At 40.9% G+C, this 20,774-nt stretch overlaps 1 protein-coding gene across 1 annotated transcript; it reads right to left on the bottom strand.

Moving 5' to 3' along the window:
* Window positions 1-550: 550 nt before the first annotated feature.
* On the bottom strand, window positions 551-16,074 carry gpcpd1 (glycerophosphocholine phosphodiesterase 1). Its single transcript, XM_061091107.1, has 20 exons — window positions 15,726-16,074; window positions 15,415-15,505; window positions 14,205-14,295; window positions 14,008-14,092; window positions 12,948-13,023; window positions 11,503-11,544; window positions 11,176-11,299; window positions 10,713-10,956; window positions 10,426-10,585; window positions 9,763-9,892; window positions 9,560-9,614; window positions 9,380-9,472; window positions 9,144-9,221; window positions 8,662-8,701; window positions 8,484-8,542; window positions 8,126-8,191; window positions 7,901-8,037; window positions 7,415-7,550; window positions 5,495-5,655; window positions 551-2,050 (listed from the first exon to the last, which is right to left on the bottom strand). The coding sequence occupies exons 2-20, from the start codon at window positions 15,461-15,463 to the stop codon at window positions 1,852-1,854; spliced, it is 2,025 nt and encodes a 674-aa protein (XP_060947090.1). The 5' UTR covers window positions 15,464-15,505; window positions 15,726-16,074; the 3' UTR covers window positions 551-1,851.
* Window positions 16,075-20,774: the final 4,700 nt, after the last annotated feature.

Here is a 20,774-nt window from a genome sequence, read left to right as displayed (position 1 = left end):
CCACAATCACCTAAAGATAAAAAAAATAAAACCTGCTTCATTAGTTTTTCCAGCTACAAATAAGTGTGATTGTATTATCGGATCAATTATTAACTGAACTGCAGTGCCAGCTAGTGTGACATGGGTGTGGGCTTTATAGGTTGTACCTGTACCAGCGATAAAACGTAGCTACTGATACAGTCAGTGTGATTAATGCCTCTTATAATTGTTTTTATCGTATTATATTGTCTTACAGCCTCGTGTAAGTACTGTAGGTACATGTTTACGGGTAAACAAACACTGCTGCTTTATCCATCTTTCAGGAATGAGTGATAATGACAATTAAAAGTTGGAGCGACCCCTCAATATTCGCTGTCCTGAATACACTAGAGGGAGCCATTGTACTTTATATTTATCTCCCAAGTTCAGTATCGTAGTTTGTATTTGGCTACCGCCATTACCGCATGACGGATCACTTTCAAGGTCTGAGAAAATATCTTACTTCATTCACTCGATCGTACTTTTACTTGATCAGCAGGACAAACCCAAGTGATGTGAAAGAGAGGTTAAGTCAAATAAACAAAAGTTTATCTTCTTTCATTTATTTACATTACCATTACATTACCTTGTCACAGTTCATATTACACACTAGAGCCTTTCATTCTCCCTGGTTTCTCAATCATACAGATAAGCAGACCATGCATGGCTTCATCAATATATAGACGGTATACTACATACTATAAATGGTTGTGTTTCGCGGGGTTAAAAATGTGTGAATAGTATATCCCATTTCTACCAAGTCCCTACATACTTGTCCTTAAATACTCATTTCATGATTATTTCAAGTGTACTTTCTTCCCAAAGAGATCTGCCATGCAACAAATAGCTTTGTGTTGTGACGTGAAAGGAGATTTATAGGAAGTATGGTATTTGGAGTTGGAGCATTTGTTCACGCATGTCTATTACAGTAGATCATCAGTTAAGAGTTGGTGATTTTGAAATAATGTACAAGAAACAGACACAGACTTTTCACCATTAAGGCTGTGGTACATGTGCACTGTTTGCATATGTAACATTCGTCAGCTTTGCCTCAAATCAAGTAGATAAAATGAATGAAGGACATGATACATCCAGTAGGCATGCAGCGTGTAATCAACAATAACAGCTGTAAAACCCGAGCATGAATAAGCATGAATTTGAAGTTGTGGAAACAAGGGGTAACTGTCCATTCAAAAGTTAATTAATCATGTCAACGTGTTTCTAAGTGCTGTGTTCTATCCACCAGGAGATATTCGTCATTTATGGCAATCTGCACTGTCATCCTCATGCACATCTCCGTGCACTATGTGTAGTATGCCAACCTAACCCAGCGACGGATGTGCCACACACTCTCAAATGATTTCTCAAAAACCTGAAATAGCAATCCGAAGCTAGTACTCATTACAATTTAAAAACAACCTTTAAGGCAATGGCTACATGCACATATAAGACATAACAGCAGAAACTGAAAAACAGCATCATCATAAATCTTACGAGTTTGCCACATGAACGATTTTACACCTGTATAAAAATCATATGCATTACCTTTTAGCACTTTAAACTATAGAAGTGAAATGTATTGGCTGAATAAATATCAACTTTCAGTGTCTGCTGTTAAAAAGACTTTTGTGCAGACAGTTCTAATACCTACACCCGTCATTTAAGAAACAAGGAAATGACTGCCTTTAAGTTTTGGCAAACCATACACCTATTTCAACAGAAAACATAACAAATATGAGAAGACACATGACAGTAATTACGTTATTTGTTTGTGTTTGGTTGTCTTGGGTGTGTGTGCGCAGTGAGCTTTACAGAAAGGTAGTTTAGGTGTGATTATAAGGAGCTGTGACCAGAATCGGACTCTGTGCTGCCGTTATGGTTCTTGGCGGCGATGCAGGGGGCGGAGGAGCAGGGGATGGAGTAGCAGGAGCAGGAGGAGCTCTGCATGGTCTCTTCTGTGATGACCTCCTGCAGGGAGTGCTGCTCCTCTACCTGGAAGATATTGGGCTGCTCTCCTTGTTCGTCACAGATACTGGAGGAGAAGGAGGAGACATCAGTTAGATTAGTGGTCAGTTTATTTTTCGAATATTGTCCGTCATTTAAATACCAGAGTCATGACAGAGATTTCCTGATCAGAAAACATTTTGCTAAAATAAAATAGGAATTTGAGTTGATGAGCAGTGGGGCTTGGCGATAAGTTTGAAACATGAATAGTACGTTATAACAACACTATAAACTGTATATACCGCGTGTCTTAATAGGGCACATGTAAAATTAATCCTGAGCCGATAAAGTTTACGATTATCCATCAGAGACTGAATATTTCAACAATATGACATAATACATGAGCATACTAACATGAAAGGACCCATCCCACTGATAATAACGAATTATTGCCAAGCACCACTGGGCAGTCATGTGATGATATTGGATAAATGTTATGGAAAGTTTGGTCGCAGAGTGAGCCACTCCTCTGTATTCTTCACGCAGGTTTCAACAAGTTGCATTTGAAATATTTTTGAAGACCAAAGTGGATGAAATGTAAGACCTATGTCAAGTATGACAGATATGAGGGAATAACAGTCCCAGAATTACCTACACTTCCCTAGAATGAATAACCCAGCAGAAACCCTGCTAATATTTTACGGCAAATCACAGGTGGCTTCATTAAGGGCAACACTTCTACAAATGTCGAATTCACATAGATATATGTCTTAAGAGGGTGAACTAGAATTACTAGAGGCAAGACACAGTTGTGAGCCTCCTCCAAAAAGCCAAGCTGCAATTTACATCTATGTCTGTCCAAACCCATAAGATATATACAGGCGAAACTTCGAAGAAATTTGATTAAATTATTGTAAAGTAAACATTTGATGACTTGCCATAAAATTTGGAGAGTGCTTAACACCAGGACCCTTGCAACTGAAGCAGCTAAATACAATTCAGCCAATATTAATTTACATTATTATCATAACATTGGAAACTTTGTTAATATAGCTGTTTTTTAAGGTAGTTAATAATGAAAGCAAATATAAACTGTATAAAAGTCAAGCAATCATTAATAACGAGAAGGAAAATAAAATAAAGAAAAAGATAGAATAATATCAAATAATTAAAATAGTCAAGAATTACACCTGTGCTTTTCCCACACTGTGACATGACGAACATGTCGTAGAAGGTATCGTTATCATCTCCTAAAGTGAGTGGTCTCAAGAGAGGAAGGGCAGTCACCTCTGTGAGCAAAGTAATCCAAAGTGGGATATGTAATACAACATGGATTGTGTCAGCAAACAAGCTGCGAAGATGCTTCACCAAATAAAAGATATGAGGATGCAAAGAGCATCCAGTGCATTCACCACCTTTATAAAGGGACCAAACTGCAGCACAAGCAGGTCATCCACAAATGGAACCGGATGTATTAGAAGATATGCTTGTGAAAAATGAAATATGCTTGTGTGGTGAATAGTTCGACACACTAAGCTTGAGTGCAGGTCTCCTGGATCAAGGTTATTTGTGCAAATATGCACTTTGTTTAGTTAACAAAGGCGAATAAATGAAGCAAGACAGTCTCATGCACAAAACAAGCCATTCACTCTTGTTGCCTCCTTTGCTTCAGAAACTAAATTGAATATCCCTGTGTAACATACCAAGCATAACATAAGGAGGCGTTAGAAATGATAAACATGGCAGTTGACCAATCAGCAACAAGTTTGTGTACAGGAAAATCCTCAAAAAACTGAAACATCACTGAAACAGGAATGTAATATTAGGCCATTGGACCCACAGTGCTGTGCACAAGTGGCATGACACTGTAAAGTGAAAGTGAGTAAATGAACAGATCACAGGCAGGAATCAGAGAGACATTAGAGGAATGACTATGACATAGTAGATGCAATGTTGACATGAGCCATAATTACTAGGATCTGTGACATGTAAACTGGAATATGAATGGAGTATTCAATTAGCAGCTCATGTCAACATCATAATTGGAGTAAGGTCTTATTCTGAATAAGGTTAATAGTCAGAATATTCCATGAAAATGTAGACACTGAGACTGAAACTGTTCTCCAAGAAACTTGGGAGAAGTTCATTAACAAGCTGGGCAAAGTGCACCAAGGAGAATCTGTGTTTCAAAGGCAAAATATGTCCACACAAAATATTGGTTTAAGTTATCTAAATCGGATAAGCATATCTTAGAGGCAGAGAAAGGTTGCTGCTACTGGCCAATGAGAATGCAGACGATTACCTCTGAAAAATGTTGTGTGTGATAAAACCTTACAAGACTCTTGGAGATTTATGGCACTTGGTATCCTGTGCAGCTGCAAAACACAGGTAAAACTAGTAGAACTAGAATTTTAAAGTCAATGTTTTCCTACAATGAGACAGCACTTGCCTTATCACTATTAACATGTGTGTTAGGATTAGGGGGCAGGGGGGTACATCTAAGTTAATTCTGTTTACTGAACTCTGTCTACAATTAAATGAAAAATAATTTATGATTTATATTTTTGAAGAGCTCACTTTACTTTTAGTGCCTTAAACATTTGTGCAGCACTGTGTGAGAAGTCAACCATCGTGTATCATTATCAAGGAGCTTTGTTTTGCTCCTGTTGCATTTTAATGAGCAACATATGAGACGTCAGGCAGCATTTGAGTGGGAAACCAAAACAAAAACCAGCCAAGGGTTGATAAGTGGAAGTGAGCAAATGGACAGAACACAGGCAGGAACCAGACAGACATTACATGACTCTGGAGAACTTGAGTCATAATATGGTCCCAAGCATTCACAAATTCTGTAAAAAAACAAAAAGAGGTTATAGTTATAACAACAACAACCTTGAGGTGACTAATCTAGTCAATGAAAGATTCGTCTGGAATCATCAAGGACTGGGCGGAGGTAGCAGAGTTCAAAGCAAAGAGTAAATGGAAAAGTGAAGCAGAACTGAAAGAGCTGAGCAAGCAGCCTCTACTGACCACGCAGGGAGAACAACCTGCCGGTACACTCCGGCTTTATCTAACAACACAGACCCATCTTGTGCACGAACACACAAGTGCCAAGTGATTAACATGGGTGCCAATGCTTGGTTACACAACTTTGATCCTGTAGTGGTAACAAAGGCCATGTGGTCATACCGTACTGTTGCACAAGAGGTGCAGCACGAGGAAGGCGCTCATTAAATAATAGAAAAGAATGCCCTGCTCAGTAACTCTGTTGTGGTTCCAGGCCGAACACAACAGCACAGTGTGTCCTGTAGAGTTTGCAGAACAGGACACCGGGTAATAGGCAGAAACATATTGATGAGCTTTGTTTTCCCGGTGGTAGTTTGTACCACACTACGCACTTTAACAATGAGCATTTACATTGGATATAGAGTATAAAGCTGTTCTTGTTGGGTTTGTGCGTGTGTTTCTTGTCTACACCTAAAGCACAAGGTCTTACAGCAGCCACAGATAAGCACGTCACACTTTAACCTACCTATCGTAGATCAACCCGTCGATTCCCTGCTCCCTCAGTTTCATTCTGGTCTCGTGTTCGTTGTTGTCGTCGCCCCAGCTGAAAAGCACCAGGCCTTTAGACTGGGCGTCACGAATGTGGGTGAGGTTCTTCAGCAGCTCCTCGGAGTGGGCGCTGATTCCCTAAAGAAGCCGCCAAAGAAGTCCAGTGAGAAAACAAAATGGTCTTGTCTCATCTCAAACTAGGATTAAACATTGGTAATGCCTGTGTGCCCGCATAACACCTAATAGTTTATTCAACTTCAGATGTGACTTCAACATAACACGACTGCCAAAGGCCTGTCAGGTCTGAGTCGGGCTCGATTCGTTTTCTCTCAGGCTCTGATGGGTTCCGACAGAAAATTACAGCCCGAGCTCAACTCTAATATCAGATTGTACTGTCCTCGCTTAAACCACCACAGAACATTTTAGAAACAGCTGACACTGTGCTGTGCTGGCTGACTTGTTTGTTATGAGGACTGCTGTTATCATTAGCGTGCGGCCGTGGGCTATTACACACAGTCCTGAGGGGGCAGCTGATGCCAAAACAAGTCAAATAAAATGAGAAATCCTGACCTTTTTAGATTTAGGAAATGTCATTGTGTTTCAATAGTGTCTGAATGGATTCACTTAAGGTTGAACTGCTGACATCTTGCTTAACATTGAGGAGAGTTTCACATTCTCACTAATGCCGATTAACTGGGTGTCCCGTTATAGTCTAGACTGTTTATTACTGAAATAACAGCGGTTACAAAATGTAAACCACATTGAATTGAGGCATACTATGTGGCATTTTCTGAAACTGTATTAAACTACCTTCTAGGGCTGCAACTAACGACTATTCTGATAGTCGATTAGTCACCGATTATTGAAACGATTAATCGACTAATCGGATTATGAATGACACAAATTCTCAATTGCTCTTATTTAGCAAGCAGCTTTTAAATTTAGCTTGAGGTTGTTCGAGGCATGTGATGACTGAAATAAAGGCAATAAATATTGATACTTCATTAAAAAAAAATGTCTTTTAATAAACTTTGTTTCATATAAGGGTACTGTGACACAAAAGCAAAGACAAATCAAGTTTTTGTCCATTTAAAAGCAAGGACAGGCAAAGTGCTAATAAAACAAATAAATTAAAAATCAAGTATTCATTTTTCCTGTTAACAAAAATGACAGGGAAAGTAACAGCAATAAAAACATCAACAAACGAAACTACAGTCTTCTTCTGACTAAATAATTGTGATTAAAACAAGACGTTTGTCAGGCAATAGGATAACATAACGCTTTTAAACTCGTTAATAAAAAGTTTAAACCATATTTTTGTAATGGATGCTAGAATCCTGCGCGCAGATATATACGTGTATATACAACGTCTGACAGAGGCGAGTCTCCGTTACGAAGTCACACGTGCCTCCTCCTCACATGCACGTGTCCTGCAGCCCTGGAGAGCAGGTCCTCTGCACAGATACTGCAGGTAGATTTTCTCGGGCCATGTTAAGAGTGAAGTTCTCCCGAACTTTTTACTTCCTGGTGCGCGACTGCGCGCGACAGCGGACGCTGACATTGGTCCATGTTTAGTCGCTATTGCACATGCGCGACTTTCAGAGATAGGAAGGGAGCGAGATGGCTCACTCCTCAGGTACTTCCATCAGCACCTCCGGTAAAACGCCGTTTAGTTCCGCTGCGCGGCACGAGAAACACGCGCTATGACGTCACCAACGAATCATCGACGGGTAAATTCGTCGGCGACTATTTTGGTCATCGATTTTTGTCGACGACGTCGACTAATCGTTGCACCCCTACTACCTTCATTAATTCATTCTGTAGAAAATATATAAAATCTGGAAAACTCAGTGGCTACATCATGATAAATATTTAACTTGCTGCTACAACTGCTCACCAGGATGTTCTCGCTCTGGGCGAAGCTTATGGCGATCTGAGTGGTCTGGCAGCGGATGTCCATCAGTTGAGGATACCTTTCTGAAATTCCCTGAGTGAGGAAGAGGATGGGGTACTTGTTCTGCTTGTGTCGCACCCTGAGGGAAACATAACAAGAAGTCAGCAGAGTAATTATTTGTAACTACAACAGAGTTTTTTTTCATGCTAACTTAGTTTTTCCTCAGAATTGGTTTGTACAGAGCAAGAATCGTTTCAGTATTTTTAACATTTTGCAGTAAGTGGCAGTTCCACATGTCTTCATTTAACTGACTAAAACTAAACTTCCGAGTAATAAGGGTACTTCTTCAGATAATGAGTCGTATTAGATTTGGAAGATATTCTGAAATTGATTAGTTGAATTGTTCAATGATTGACAGGGAAACCAAGCTCGGCATGCTGATCAAAATGAGCATCGTATTAAATCAAAATAAGATGTAATTGTGCTCACATGGTGCAGATGTCTGGGTCAAAGCAGGAGAAGACAACACGTCTGTTGCCACCTTTCTGCAGAACACACGACAGGATAACATCGAGGAAGGTGTTCATGTTGAAGTAGGATGAGAGGTTGCCGTCCCATGACCCGTCCTGTGAATACAAAGGGTTAATTAATAACAGTTACTCACACAGTGACTCATTCAGCTCAAAGTAATTCTTGCTTTACACTGTTAATCACCTTTAACTGGCAGATCCATTTGAGCTCTATGTTAAAACCCACACGCTCAGGAACAGCCTGAAAGATCTGTAAAAGAAATAATAGACAGGTGAGAAACATGCAGTTCATTGATTTTATTTTGACATGACAAAGACATTGAGAAGCAGGACAAGAGGAAGAGAAGTGGGGAATAAATAATTGAAAACAACTGGTTATTTAACGGGAGCAGTGCCATTAGTCATATGTTATTATTAATTATATTATTATTGGGGGCAGGGAGTTCGTGGCTTTACAGTTTACCCAGTGATATGAGAAGGGGACCAGCTCATAAAGACTAGACAAGGTTTTTAATAAGGATCACCGCCATAAAGTAATATACCTGTGTGAGTGAAGGGAATGGTTGGTGATCGTCAATTTCCTCTTCATCGTCCAGCAGATCTAAACGACAAACAGAGCAGATGAATATGCTGACCTCATCACAATCACAGCCACGTTGCAAAATGCTGTGATGCCAAATGAGAAAAATAAAAACCACGACACAACCAATAAGAGCATACCTTTGTGATCATTTGCTGTCATTGCTGTAATGTGGGCCAGCTAGGTAACAAAACACACATGATCGTATCGGTGAGTGAGACAAATTATTACATTTCCACCATGACCCCAGACATATTCAATCACATATGTTGTCAACTTGGCTTGTCTAAGTTGGCTTCAGCAGAAGAGTGTGTTGGTTAAGGAGAAGGGAGGAGGAGCTGTTTCAAGGTTTTATAAAGGGAGCGGATTAAAGTTACAAAAATCTTGCTGAGCCGGTTCTCTGTGCTCTGTGTGACTGGGTACTGATAATTACAGTACTTCGAAACAAAGGTTTGTTCACTGATCATTTTGACCTATTTATTTGTAGGATGTGTAAAGCACTAAGAAACAGACATATTTCATTCTCACGGCAGAGAGAGCACAGCTGTTACTCTTATTTACTTTACTTTAATCTGAGGGGTAACGTGTGTTTGTTATTTGCATAGTTTGGTGTTTGTTTTACCTTAAGAAGCTGCAGCTGATCATAAGTCAAGTCTTTGACTGGAACCTCCACGAGCTCCAGTGAAGTCTTGTCATTTTTCTGTCGAGGGGAAAAAACAATTACATTTTTGTTTATGCTCACCACTCTCCTAAATGTATGGCACTCAACAGATAGTTTCAGAAAATAAACAAGGGTTTCAGCACTTCATAAATCCCTTGCAGTTGTCCTTCATCAAATACAATCGACCTTAAATGTACCTTCTTGGTGGAGATGCAGCATGTCAGATCATGGTACACGATAGGAACGGCGTCCTTAGAGAGATGAACATCAAACTCTACAAAGGCTGCACCCTGCATGGAGACAATAACATGTAAATAAGGCTGTTGTAATGTAGATGGGAAATATTTGCTCACAGATTAATCATCCGAGTTACTTACATGCTGAAAAGCACTTGTGAATGAAGCGATGGTGTTCTCTCTCACTTTGTGGTGCCTGTAAAACAGATATTCAAAAAGAACATTGTTGAAAGGGACCAGATGCAGGACAAGAACACAGCTTCTTGTGGTATTTAATAATATTTGCAACTAATATTACCAATGATTTGATACGCAAAGCATCCTATCTAGTTGCTGTGACTCACTTTGCCGCGTGCGTGCTGCCTGCTCCTCTGTGGCCCACCTTTAGGGCAGTTCTTTTCTTCCAGTACCTGGTGAACGAGGAGCTCATGTCACACTGCAGCCCCTGGATGGGCTGAATCACCAGGTAATCCACTAGGAGAGAGGGATGATTGAGGTGAGAAATTGTACAACAGAAAAATAGTTGCACAAAGCATTAAGTCAGATCGTTACTTCCGCCAAGGATGTTACGTTCTTATCTTTATATGTTTGTCTGTTTGTAAGCATCATTACACAAAAACTACTGAATGGATTGCCAGGACGTTAAATGGAAGGATGGGGTATGACTCCTTTTAACTTAGGTCTGGATCCATGATTTTTTTTCTATGTCTTCAACATTGTGAGACTCTTTTGACATTTTCACCAATTTCCCAGATCCTGATGGAAAAGATGTGGCATTTTAAGGTGACTAATATCTATGAATATTTGCAATTTGGTGAGGATCCAAATATAAATCCAGATCTAGCACGTTTACATGTGTTTCCATAAGGCGTAGGTCTAAGTTTTGGCAAAGATCCTGTGAAAGGGCGTATACAGGAAGATCGGCGATGGGGCCCTTGGCAGAGGTATGTCCTCAATCGAGTGCTATTCTAGTTATCAGCGTGGGAGTCCTTTGCACCAAATCTTACCTCTCACTTTCCCGATGGTCTGTCTGGAATTTCTGCCCATGATGGGAAGTGTGACCACTCCCCTGTCTTTGCCACTCTCCCAGAGAGTGGAGGAGAGGAGGCAGGCTGTGCCCATATGTCCCGGATTATCATCCCCTTGCACAAAATGACTCATATCCTCCTGTAAACAATTATGAGATTTGTATGATTATAATCAAATGAAACCATATAAATCTAAATTTGATCCCGAATTTGTTCTTCCTTTTTTTTTTACATGCATTTGTAAATAAAGAAATAGGAGTTATTACCTCAAAGAACTCAAAGGTGAGCTCTAGGTTGTCTGGGTCCATGGTGTGGATACTGTACTCGGTCCACGTGGCCGGCTCCAGGGCATAGCCACACTCAGGCTGCGAGTGACGGGACCTGTACCCATTGGCACTGATCATACTGATCTCCAGAGTGGTGGTCATCTTGTTCCAAGAAGCAGCACTGGACGTATCTTCGTCTTCATCTTCCCCATCCTCCTCAAAGCCCTCCAATGCAAGTTTGATCCTGGACAGATTAGTAAAACAAAGAGTAAAAAAAAAAGCATGAAAACATGAAAATGTTGTCCTCAGTTCCTCTTACAATAGTAATGTATTCAGGGCAGCTGTTACTCTGGTAACAGACAGGCAGTGTAACACGAGAACTGTAATGCTGATCTGCGTCATGTCACTTTCAAAGGGGACTTTCACTGGCTTGTTTGGAAATCGATCTGCGTGTCATCCCTACCTGAAGCGAGACTTCTTGAATTTCTTCTTGGTGATGGACACCGGAGGCGTCTTAGAATGGTGCAGACGCAGGCGAATCTCTGTCTGGCACGTAAGCCACCCGGCGTCGACACAATTGATCCCATCTGCAGAAAAGAAAGGACAAGGTTTTGTGTTCTGTTATGAATGCTACAAACTGTATATGATATGGCTGTATAAAAGAAGAGGAAGCGATAACAATGAAATCTAAGGGAGTTTATGGAATTGTACTTTTACCAAATGGAGCATTTATATATTGTCTTTTCAGTCCTGTAGTTAAGAGATGGCTTAATGTTTTAATCCAACTTACTGATAGTTCCAAATTGACCGTCATCAATATCCTGGTGTGATTCTGCAATAAAGGATAAACATATTAGAAACAGGATAAAATCATCCTAACAGTGTCAATTTCAAAAATCAAACCACAGCATTTCCAGTGTTTTCCTAATTTTGAATTCATCTTTAAAAAAAGGTGCCGTATTAAAGCCTCCACTGGTTTGCTCTCAATTTGATTTGCCTCAAATGCAGGTAATAAAATACATTTGTTTCCCAATAACCCTTTAAACTACAGATGTAAGTCATTATGGTTAATTTAGCAGAAACCAATCCCAACACTTCAGGGTTGAATATCAAAATATTGCTAAAAAAAATTTGAGTGTTTTAGTAGGATATACAAAAAAAGAAGAATGAAATAGGGATGGGGTGACAACCTGGTGTCAAAAAGGACATTGAGCAGGGTGTGGCCTCGGCTGCAACTATTCTTCCTATCATGCTCATCCTGAATGAGCTTTGTCTGTGTTAGGCCAACACAATGGGGTTTGAACTACAGAGGTCTACTATATCAGGTGGTGACATCTACTTCACTGCAGTGCTTCCTCATTGGCTATAGATTATTCCAATGAGTGTAGTCTCTGATCTCTGTCAAAGCACACACAAGCACACGCGGCAACAAAACCAAATAGTTCCAGAGACTACCAGAATACAGCAGTTCCAGTAGAATCCCTATTAATTTCCTAAGTTATCATATTTGCTATCATCCCTACATGGCACACAGTGCTGCGCTGATATTGTAACATACCGTATGTAGTGTACAGTATATAGGAAAGTATTGTTACTGCATATAAAGATATTCAGCAGTGACCACACATGACATGTGCGTGAAGCAGATTGTCTACTCTGCAGTTGGGTGTTGTTGTTGCTTCTAGAAAATACTAACAAAAAGCAACAATTGGGAAAAAGGAAGGTGAGGGTTTTCTCTTGTTGGACAGATAGCAAGGTGGAACTGTAAATGTATTCAATGTTTGTCCTTCACTAGTCGTAATCGAGCCGTGAATGATAAGAACCGATCAGCAAGTGAATGTGGGCGACTTCCTCATTTTTTCTTAACATCTCTGTCATTGCCCGGCCAGACTAAAACATCGTCTGTCATGCATGTTGAACTGTGAACAACATGCTCACGTGTATGTCAGGTTTGAAAGTAAAAATGAAGATGTTAAACTTGAAGGGGGAAACACTGCAGGTGAGTTGGTGGTATGTTAGTTTTTACATACATGTCCAAATCAACAAACCCATGGTGAAATGTGATCTGACTAATCCTCAAGTAACAACCACCTTCTTCTTCTTCTTTCAGTGGGATGAGCAACTCTACATTACATATAGTTCTAGGGCAGGGGATGGGAGGTATATGGGGGCTAGAGCATGACACACTTTACCAAACCCAACCACATTGTGCACCTTTTTATTGTTATTTTATACCTGTGGGGCTGATCGTGCGGGGACGGTGATGTGTCTCCCACACATTGACTATCACTTGACAGGGACCATCTGCGCTCTGCAATTTCAATGTTTGGCAAAAATGTTAAGGTTTTCAAATCATACACAGGGGACTGCTTTTCAGTCCGGCGTCAAAGCTGGCTTAGGACCAAAGTGGGAGAAAGGAATTAGAGCTGGTATGGTCACCGATCCCCAGCTAGGGCAGACAGACACCATTGGTTCAAATCTGAAAAGTCGATTTGTTAGTGAAGAATAAAAGGACGTGGAAAATGGTCTGTAGCTACACATTGGGCTGCCTCTTCATCTGTAATAAATTACCAATGACAATGATTTCAGCAACTGTTTTTGACCTCCGCCATTCAATGCATTCTTTGTAGATTTAAGGCTGAGAAAATTGTTCCCATCATACCCACGTGGCACATACATCCACAGGTCAAAAAAGAAATGTGTCTGGATATTATTATCTTTATTGCACTGCAGTAATCAAAGGGAGCTGTCTGATAAACAACACGGCCAAGGGGAAGTCAAGTTAGAGCAGGCTTTCGTTCTTACACAATGTGAGCTCCACCCAACATATACTGTGCTATAAACAATGTTCCCAGGAAAACACCTGACTCATTTTCTTCTCCTTCATTTCAGGGGAACTTCATACATCTATATCCAGATGAGAGATGAGCTTAGCAGAGGCTTGGCCGTGGCTCACATGCTTAGATTACAGTAGGCAGATTGCCTTGAGTTCTAAGTAAGGCCATTAACACACATGGGGGGGAGTGTGGGGGGGGGGGGGGGGGGTGAAAGTGATAAGCAAATCTTTTAAGTGGTATTTTCTTAAGAACCGTGGCAAATGTAATGCTCTCTTAATCACAGTTTAAAGGTTAGAGCAATACAAAAAAAACACTGACATTTACATCAATTATACAGTATTTATCATTTTGACAAAAAAACAAAGTTAAGATGAAACGATTTCTCGGTGATACATATTAGAAAATAAATCTGTTATGTATAAAGGTAAACAACTGTGCAGAAAGGAGACTCTGCTCACCTTAGACTCCAAGAAGAAGCCCTTAAAATACCGGTAGTTGGTAACAACTCCTTTGGGTACAGTGACCGTTGTAGTCCATGTATTTCTGTGAGGGAATCAACGTACACATATATCAGAAGGGCACACCACTATTTTCATGTAACTTCATAACCATGTGTTTTTAAAAAGTGAGGTATTTAACGAATAGTTGAACTTACCCAACCTTACTGTCAGGATGTAAGATGACAGCTTTTTCAAAGCTCCAGCATCCCAGGGCTTCACAGCTTCCCACAACAGCGAACAACTCACCTAGTGATGTTCAGACTCACATGTTAGCTGATGTAAATTTAGACATTACAACAATAGACCTGACATTTCTAAAAACTTCTACAACGTGCTCGTGTGTGAACTTGTTTGGAAAAGCTGACATGGGGCCAACATAACGGTTTGACCTGTTTTTAAAACTAATGTAATTTAAATGAGAACACACATCACAACTAAAACATGATTTCAACATCTAGCTACCTACTAATTCCACTAACATCTGTCTGTCTGTCTGTATGTGGAATGCATCACACTTGGCATGTGTATTATTTATTGACCAAGAAGGTGCAGTGACATTTTGGACACGCAATAAGTTCAATATTTATAAACTTTGAACAGGCAACCAGTGCTCTGCGGGTCGAGGCGTCTTCTTCTACATCCTCTGATAAACTACAGCGGTGTTCGACAACTGGGTCAAACCACGGCAGATCATTGCGATAATTTGATTGTTTTGTATATCCGACTGCCAGACATTCACAGCTACAGTCAAAACAATATTATTAATATGACTTCCTATTTGTCTCCAAAGAAAAGAGCAGAACATTTGTTTTGTTGCTGTTATGTTTATATCGAGCTGAATTACAGAGCTATCATTGTTTGTGCCGCTTGCTAACGCATCTTTAATAGCCAACATGTAGTTTATGAAACCGGTTAACTCAAACTTAAATATAAACTAACATATTTGAACAGTAATGACGCAGTTTTTGTTTCAATTCAGTGAAAAACATTGACTATGAAATCTTTGTGCAAATAAAGCAGGTGGGATGAACACAGGGTTTTCTAACTTCACACTGCACCATTAATAAACTATAAAAGCTGATATCGTAGAACTGTTTGAGGAGGACTCAATAATGTCAAGGAGTAAATCTGAAGGAGCTCTGGAGCATAAACACAGGACAAGAGAACAGCCCATTCCAAAACATCAGGTTCAGAGCAGGCACTATATTCATGTGCGGAGGAACTGAAGGATCTACTGACTAAACAACACCTCGGATCTGTTATTAAATCTGATGAGAACTCCTGAGGTCAAACCTGTTCTGACAAATAAGTGCCAGGCCCCTTGCTTTATGTCTAATAGTCTTCATTCAGGTTTGACACACATACCTGTGGATGTTTCTCCTCTGACAACTAGAGTCAGCTGAGTGGTCTCCATGGTTGACACAGTCGCACACAAAGGTTGGCGGCAGGAGCAGAGCTATATAAAAGATACGTTTCATTATCAATAGAGCAGTATATCGTCGGCCATGAGGAGTTAGGAGAGAGAAAAGCCCAAGTGTCTGTTTTCATCACGTTCAAATATCACCTGGGAAGCAGCTGACGCGTCCTGCTGGTCGTGTACTAGAGCGTTCAATAACAAGCTGGTGAAGCAGCAGGGAGAGGAATACGTAACATGAACTGCAGTTCCAGATAAATACCTTCTGACGGGGTTTCCTCAGCTCCCGGGGTCCTCCTTCTTCACCTCCTTCTTCGCCTCTTCCTCCTCCGTTCAGGATGAAATCATCTTTCTATCCCGCAGAGACTCGTCTCACGTCAGGCACAGGAAGCCCGAGCCACCGGCGGCAGAAGCAGCGGCAGCAGCATCACTCCTTCGTTGGCCATTACTGCCTTGTTCGTGGAAACAAGTCAATGTTAGCCTGAGCGCGATAGGAAAGACAGATGGGCGGAGCAGAAGAACCGAGTTCGACGCGAGGAGTCGGTCTGAATCTATCCAGAAAGCTCCGGAGCATGCGGACGGCGACCGGCCGCCATTAACAAAGGATTCACGATGAGAGCGAGCAACAGAGAAGCGCCGCTACACTAGCTTCCGTCCAGCTGGCTGTTCCGAGAATAGCACCGGGCTTCCGGTTTGGGTTTTCAAAATAAAACGCTTACTAATGCTGCACTGCAGTACGCGGCATTGGGTGGGAAATTAGACCCTTCAATATGAATTAGTAAAGCTCAATTTAAACTAAAGACTGTTTTTTTAGTCTGGTCATGATACACCTGTGTATCGATTTTTGTGAAGATCGGTCAATGTGAACATGTCCCGGTGGTCTCGGGAGGCACCATTAAGCCATTTTGCCACGCCCATTGAAAATTCCTCCAGAATACGTACATTTTCAAATTTTCAAATTTTCTGCAAATTGTGGTAAGAATTTGAGCATGTTAAAGCCCTCAAAAAGCCAATTCATTTGCCTAAATAATAATAATAATCCTTACAGTTTCAATAAGGCCTCACTGTCTGTCAGTGTCTGTCAGTGCTCGGGCCCTAACTAGCACCGTGCGGGCCCGAGCAGGTGCACAGTGCTGAGAGGGGGGGTGGCCGGTGTCCGTTGCGTGACGGACTTTTTCCGTCATGCAACGTCGAGCCCTGCTCACCGATCATCACATCAACCAATGCAGACCACACGGTGAACATGTCATGTAAATCGAATTCAAGTTGTAAACGAGGCTTACTTCTTTTGGCAGTAGGTGCTGCTAAGTACCACCTGCCAGACCTGTTCAGGTCAGAAGCACCTGTTTCTCTACACTGTAGACTCTCCACAGTGTGCTACATATTTCACCTTTGCAACAGTCTAAATAATCAAAGGAATATATCACTGTGTCATTAAAGCAAATTGACAGCATGGAATTCTTTGCTTAATGAATTCTTCTTTTACATTAAAGACGAATAAAGCACCAAAGTTCGCACCTATGATTAGAGCTCTGGTCAGGACAATAGGGGCGAATTTTGGTGTGGTCTGCACTTGATGGCCCACACAGTGCTGCTATGAACCAATAATCTATTACAATTATTGTTATATAGCTGTTTTATTTTTGTCATTATAAAAGTTCATTATTTATATTATTACTAGTATTATTGTTATTATTAGTAGTTCTAGTAGTATAATTAATATTTATGTAAAATTGCTTGCTTGTTAATACATACAAAAATTGCCTCCCTGACTATTCAGTATTAACATGACAGTGGCCATTAACTAATATTTAACGTAACAAAACATGAGCAAATAGAGTTTTGCAACTCTGACCTCTAGATCCAACAGATGTGTTTTGTCACACAGCTTGGAACATGAGGAGTGACTTTTCATTTTTGGGTGAACCATCCCTTTAAAGCCTGTCTTATTTCGAAACGGGATTTCAAGGGCGAAACCTTTGAGTTTGACATCAGACTCTTTTATTTCTGAAAACACGGTTTCCTGGTTTGTTGTGGTGCTGAACTTTGTTTTTCCATCTTGACGGATCTGCTTCATTCCGCCCTGCTCTGGATCCCCGGTGGCCTCTCAGCCGTGCCGCATTAGAGGTTCGTCGGAAATTCCTACACCACGAGTTGAGCGCACATGTTTGACCCCTGACAGCGGTAAACAAAGTGGAAAGTGGAGACTTTTGAATCTCAATGCTGCCTGGATGATGGATGATACGATAAAAGGCAAAAGTGACACACGTATTTTTTTCTTTCCCAATATGTCAATGCAATTCACTGGAAATCCTGATGCATGAACCAGAAAGTACAATCTAGAACACTTCCTTATCTAGATCAATTTATATTATTTAAGAGTAAATACGATCAGAGCTTGTAAGATAATTGGAAAATAGGAAATGACAAACGCGCTTTAATGTGTAATCGATGTGTTGGAAATTTACGAGGTGTCAACAAAGCCGCATCGGGGGATTGTTTACATCGACGTCACAGGTCAAATCAGCGGTAGATACACATGTTTGTTAAAGAAAATAAAAGTTTGAGTATAAGTATGAACACGTGTGGAAGCCAGCTGGCAGGGACACACGTGAACCCGTTGACTTGTGGTGTCTCGATGTGCTGGGGGATGTGGCCGGAGGAGGGGCTGATTGGAGGAGGGGCGTCTCACTGACGTCACCAAGGACGCCTCCTCGACCGTTGACCCAAATATTTCCCTGTAAAGTTGGCGTACGACCCTTTTCCTGAAAAGTCGACACGTGGGTTCACAGAAGCTCGCACGGGAGAACACGACCGCCCCCCCCCCCCCTCGGGAACACACACCAAGGTCTGATTCAGAAAATAGACTCAAATGAAATCGTACAGACACAGATAAACCTGAGAGGACGCTCTGATCCAGACACTGAGCTGATATCAAAGTCTGGAGTTACTAAGTTTGTGAGTGTGATTAACAATAATATTTTTCTGAACCTCTCGGTCTTCTGCTGTCTCCGGCCTGCTTTTGCGGTTGTAGTACATGTATGGATTTTGTGAATATGGATGATGAATGTATGTATGTATGTATGTATGTATGTATGTATGTATGTATGTATGTATGTATGTATGTATGTATGTATGTATGTATGTATGTATGTATGTATGTATGTATGTATGTATGTATGTATGTATGTATGTAAGTATGTATGTATTCATGTATGTATTCATGTATTCATGTATTGTTGTACTACTCTCCTATTCCATCAGTGTTCTATATTATTTACAATTTTTTTAAACTATGTCTTGTAAATATGCACACTACAGTAACACCTGAATTCCCCTTAGGATCTAACAAATCGTATCTTTATCTATGAGTATCTCCACCTAAGAGTATATCCACATACATTCACCGTTATAGAAATATAGAAACCAAACAGACTGTCAGTGTCTCACTTGTCATGAATTGAAGACAGGTATCTTGAGATTGCAACAAAAGACAAAAATGAAATTGAGAAAGTATAGAGAAGAAGTAACTCATGGAAGCATGGGTACCAACCCGTTAACCCTGTAGACTCGACACATTCTCGCACATTAACTCTACTTTGGTTGGTAAGAGGTCAAGGGTCAGAGTACTTTCAGGAGGTTAGAATAGCCTGACTTATGCTCAGATCAAAATACAAAGTGTCACCAGTTGCCTTGGGTGAGGCCCGTAGATAAAAACAGCTTAAAAGTTTGTTAGGTCAGTTGAAAGACCCTTCAGCGTTATAGAATAACGTGACCTGTCATGAGGGCCAGCACAGCATAATCTGGATTCCACCTCTCGCCCTATGTCATCTGGCACCAGCTTCAGCTTCCCATTCAAGTTAATGTCAGACATTGCTGAGCTCAAGCTTTGTTCACATTACTCCCCAAAGTTCAGCCTGATATAAACTTTTATAGATTCTCAAACGAAATTTGCTGCACAAGACCAGCCGGAGATCTAAAGCTGAAAAATAACCAGCTGCCGGATTCCGGAGTGCAGCGGCTGTGTGACTTTTGGAGTCTCTAAGGTTAGAACAGTTTGTACCCAAGCAAAGATCCTTTCTGTTGTTGTGAGAGGAGAATGGTACAAGATGATCCCTGTGACGAAAGCCCCAGCTGCACCTGACACTGGATGTGCTCTTCACTGTCTGACAGCTGGGTCTCCATACACCCTGATTTATGTCTGATAGAAGTGATGATGGAGGAGGAGGAGGACGGGGGGGAGGAGGAGGAGGACTGTGAGTGTGAAGAAAAAAAAAGTGAACTGCTTTCTTTTGCAAGTGTTTCTAGTTTCTTGGGTGGTGGCGACACCTACTGGTCGAGCATGTGCACTGCTTTAAATGAGCAAAATGCTGTGTCCACACAAGCACCAATCAGACAGGGTTACATGTAGTGCTGTAAGGTAGTGGTTGAGATTATCGATAATGAAGAGAAGGCACACAATGTATTTTTATGCAATTTCTGGTTGGACTAGTATGTTGGAGCTTGTATTATTTAATTGTATTTCATTATTTCATATTTTTTTTACAGTTTTTGCTGGTTACAAAGAAATAAATTGTGGTCGGAGATCAGTTGGAGTGTGGGATATTTTTTCTAGGAGAAAAGCAGTTGGTATATGTGTTTGTTGTGTGTGTGTGTGTGGGGGGGGCCCTCTTGATGACCAATCGGCATCATTACACACAGTATGTGGGCTTGATGATAATGTGGCAATATAGGCCAGACAAACTTCTCTATATGGAAGCCGCAACTTGTGTGTAGCCCTGAGGTCTAACAATTTGTTTTGGTTAAAATTAGACTTTGTGAGATAACATTCAACCATAATTGTGAAAGAACTATAAGGTTTCAAATGTAGCCCCCTCTAGTGTTTAAATGAAAGTACTACACATTGAGAGGCAAGGAGGAAAACACATTGCAGTAAAATGTGAGCATATCACTGCCCCACAAAATACAATATCAGCACCGTGGCTCCCTTCACTGTAATCCCTCATTCCTGACATGTAACCAGCCTGTAACCAGGGACTGTAGTGTTGACAGTTTGCAGACAGTGAACCGTGCTGATGAGGGCAATGAGAACGGTGAGAGTTTTCATTTTGGGATGAGCTGCTCCTTATTAAAGAGGGCTTTTTTAATATTGTCTGGCTTTGTAAATGAACACCCATGGGAGGCTGCTGTGATGAAGCCTGCTCTTTATCTGACCTGGGAAAGTGCTTGAGATCTCCTACGGGCGGGAAAGGTCGTGTACAGTGCATGTATGAGCGCTTGATTTCTCCAGTGTCTGTCACAGAGGATCAGG

The sequence above is a fragment of the Limanda limanda genome, chromosome 18 (genome assembly GCF_963576545.1).
Source record: "Limanda limanda chromosome 18, fLimLim1.1, whole genome shotgun sequence".
NCBI lineage: Eukaryota > Metazoa > Chordata > Actinopteri > Pleuronectiformes > Pleuronectidae > Limanda > Limanda limanda.
The sequence above is the reverse complement of the archived record's forward strand: the minus strand, read 5'-3'. Positions and strand labels throughout refer to the sequence as shown.

Bases quoted from the DNA above. Each gene is read 5' to 3' on its own strand.
- gpcpd1 (XM_061091107.1), bottom strand. From the start codon at position 15,463: ATGGAGACCACTCAGCTGACTCTAGTTGTCAGAGGAGAAACATCCACA. The intron at 9,893-10,425 runs GTAAGATTTGGT...CCTCTCTCCTAG, and splicing joins GACCATCGGGAAAGTGAGAG to TGGATTACCTGGTGATTCAG. The intron at 5,656-7,414 runs GTGAGCAGTTGT...CGGCTTCTTTAG, and splicing joins CCCAGAGCGAGAACATCCTG to GGAATCAGCGCCCACTCCGA.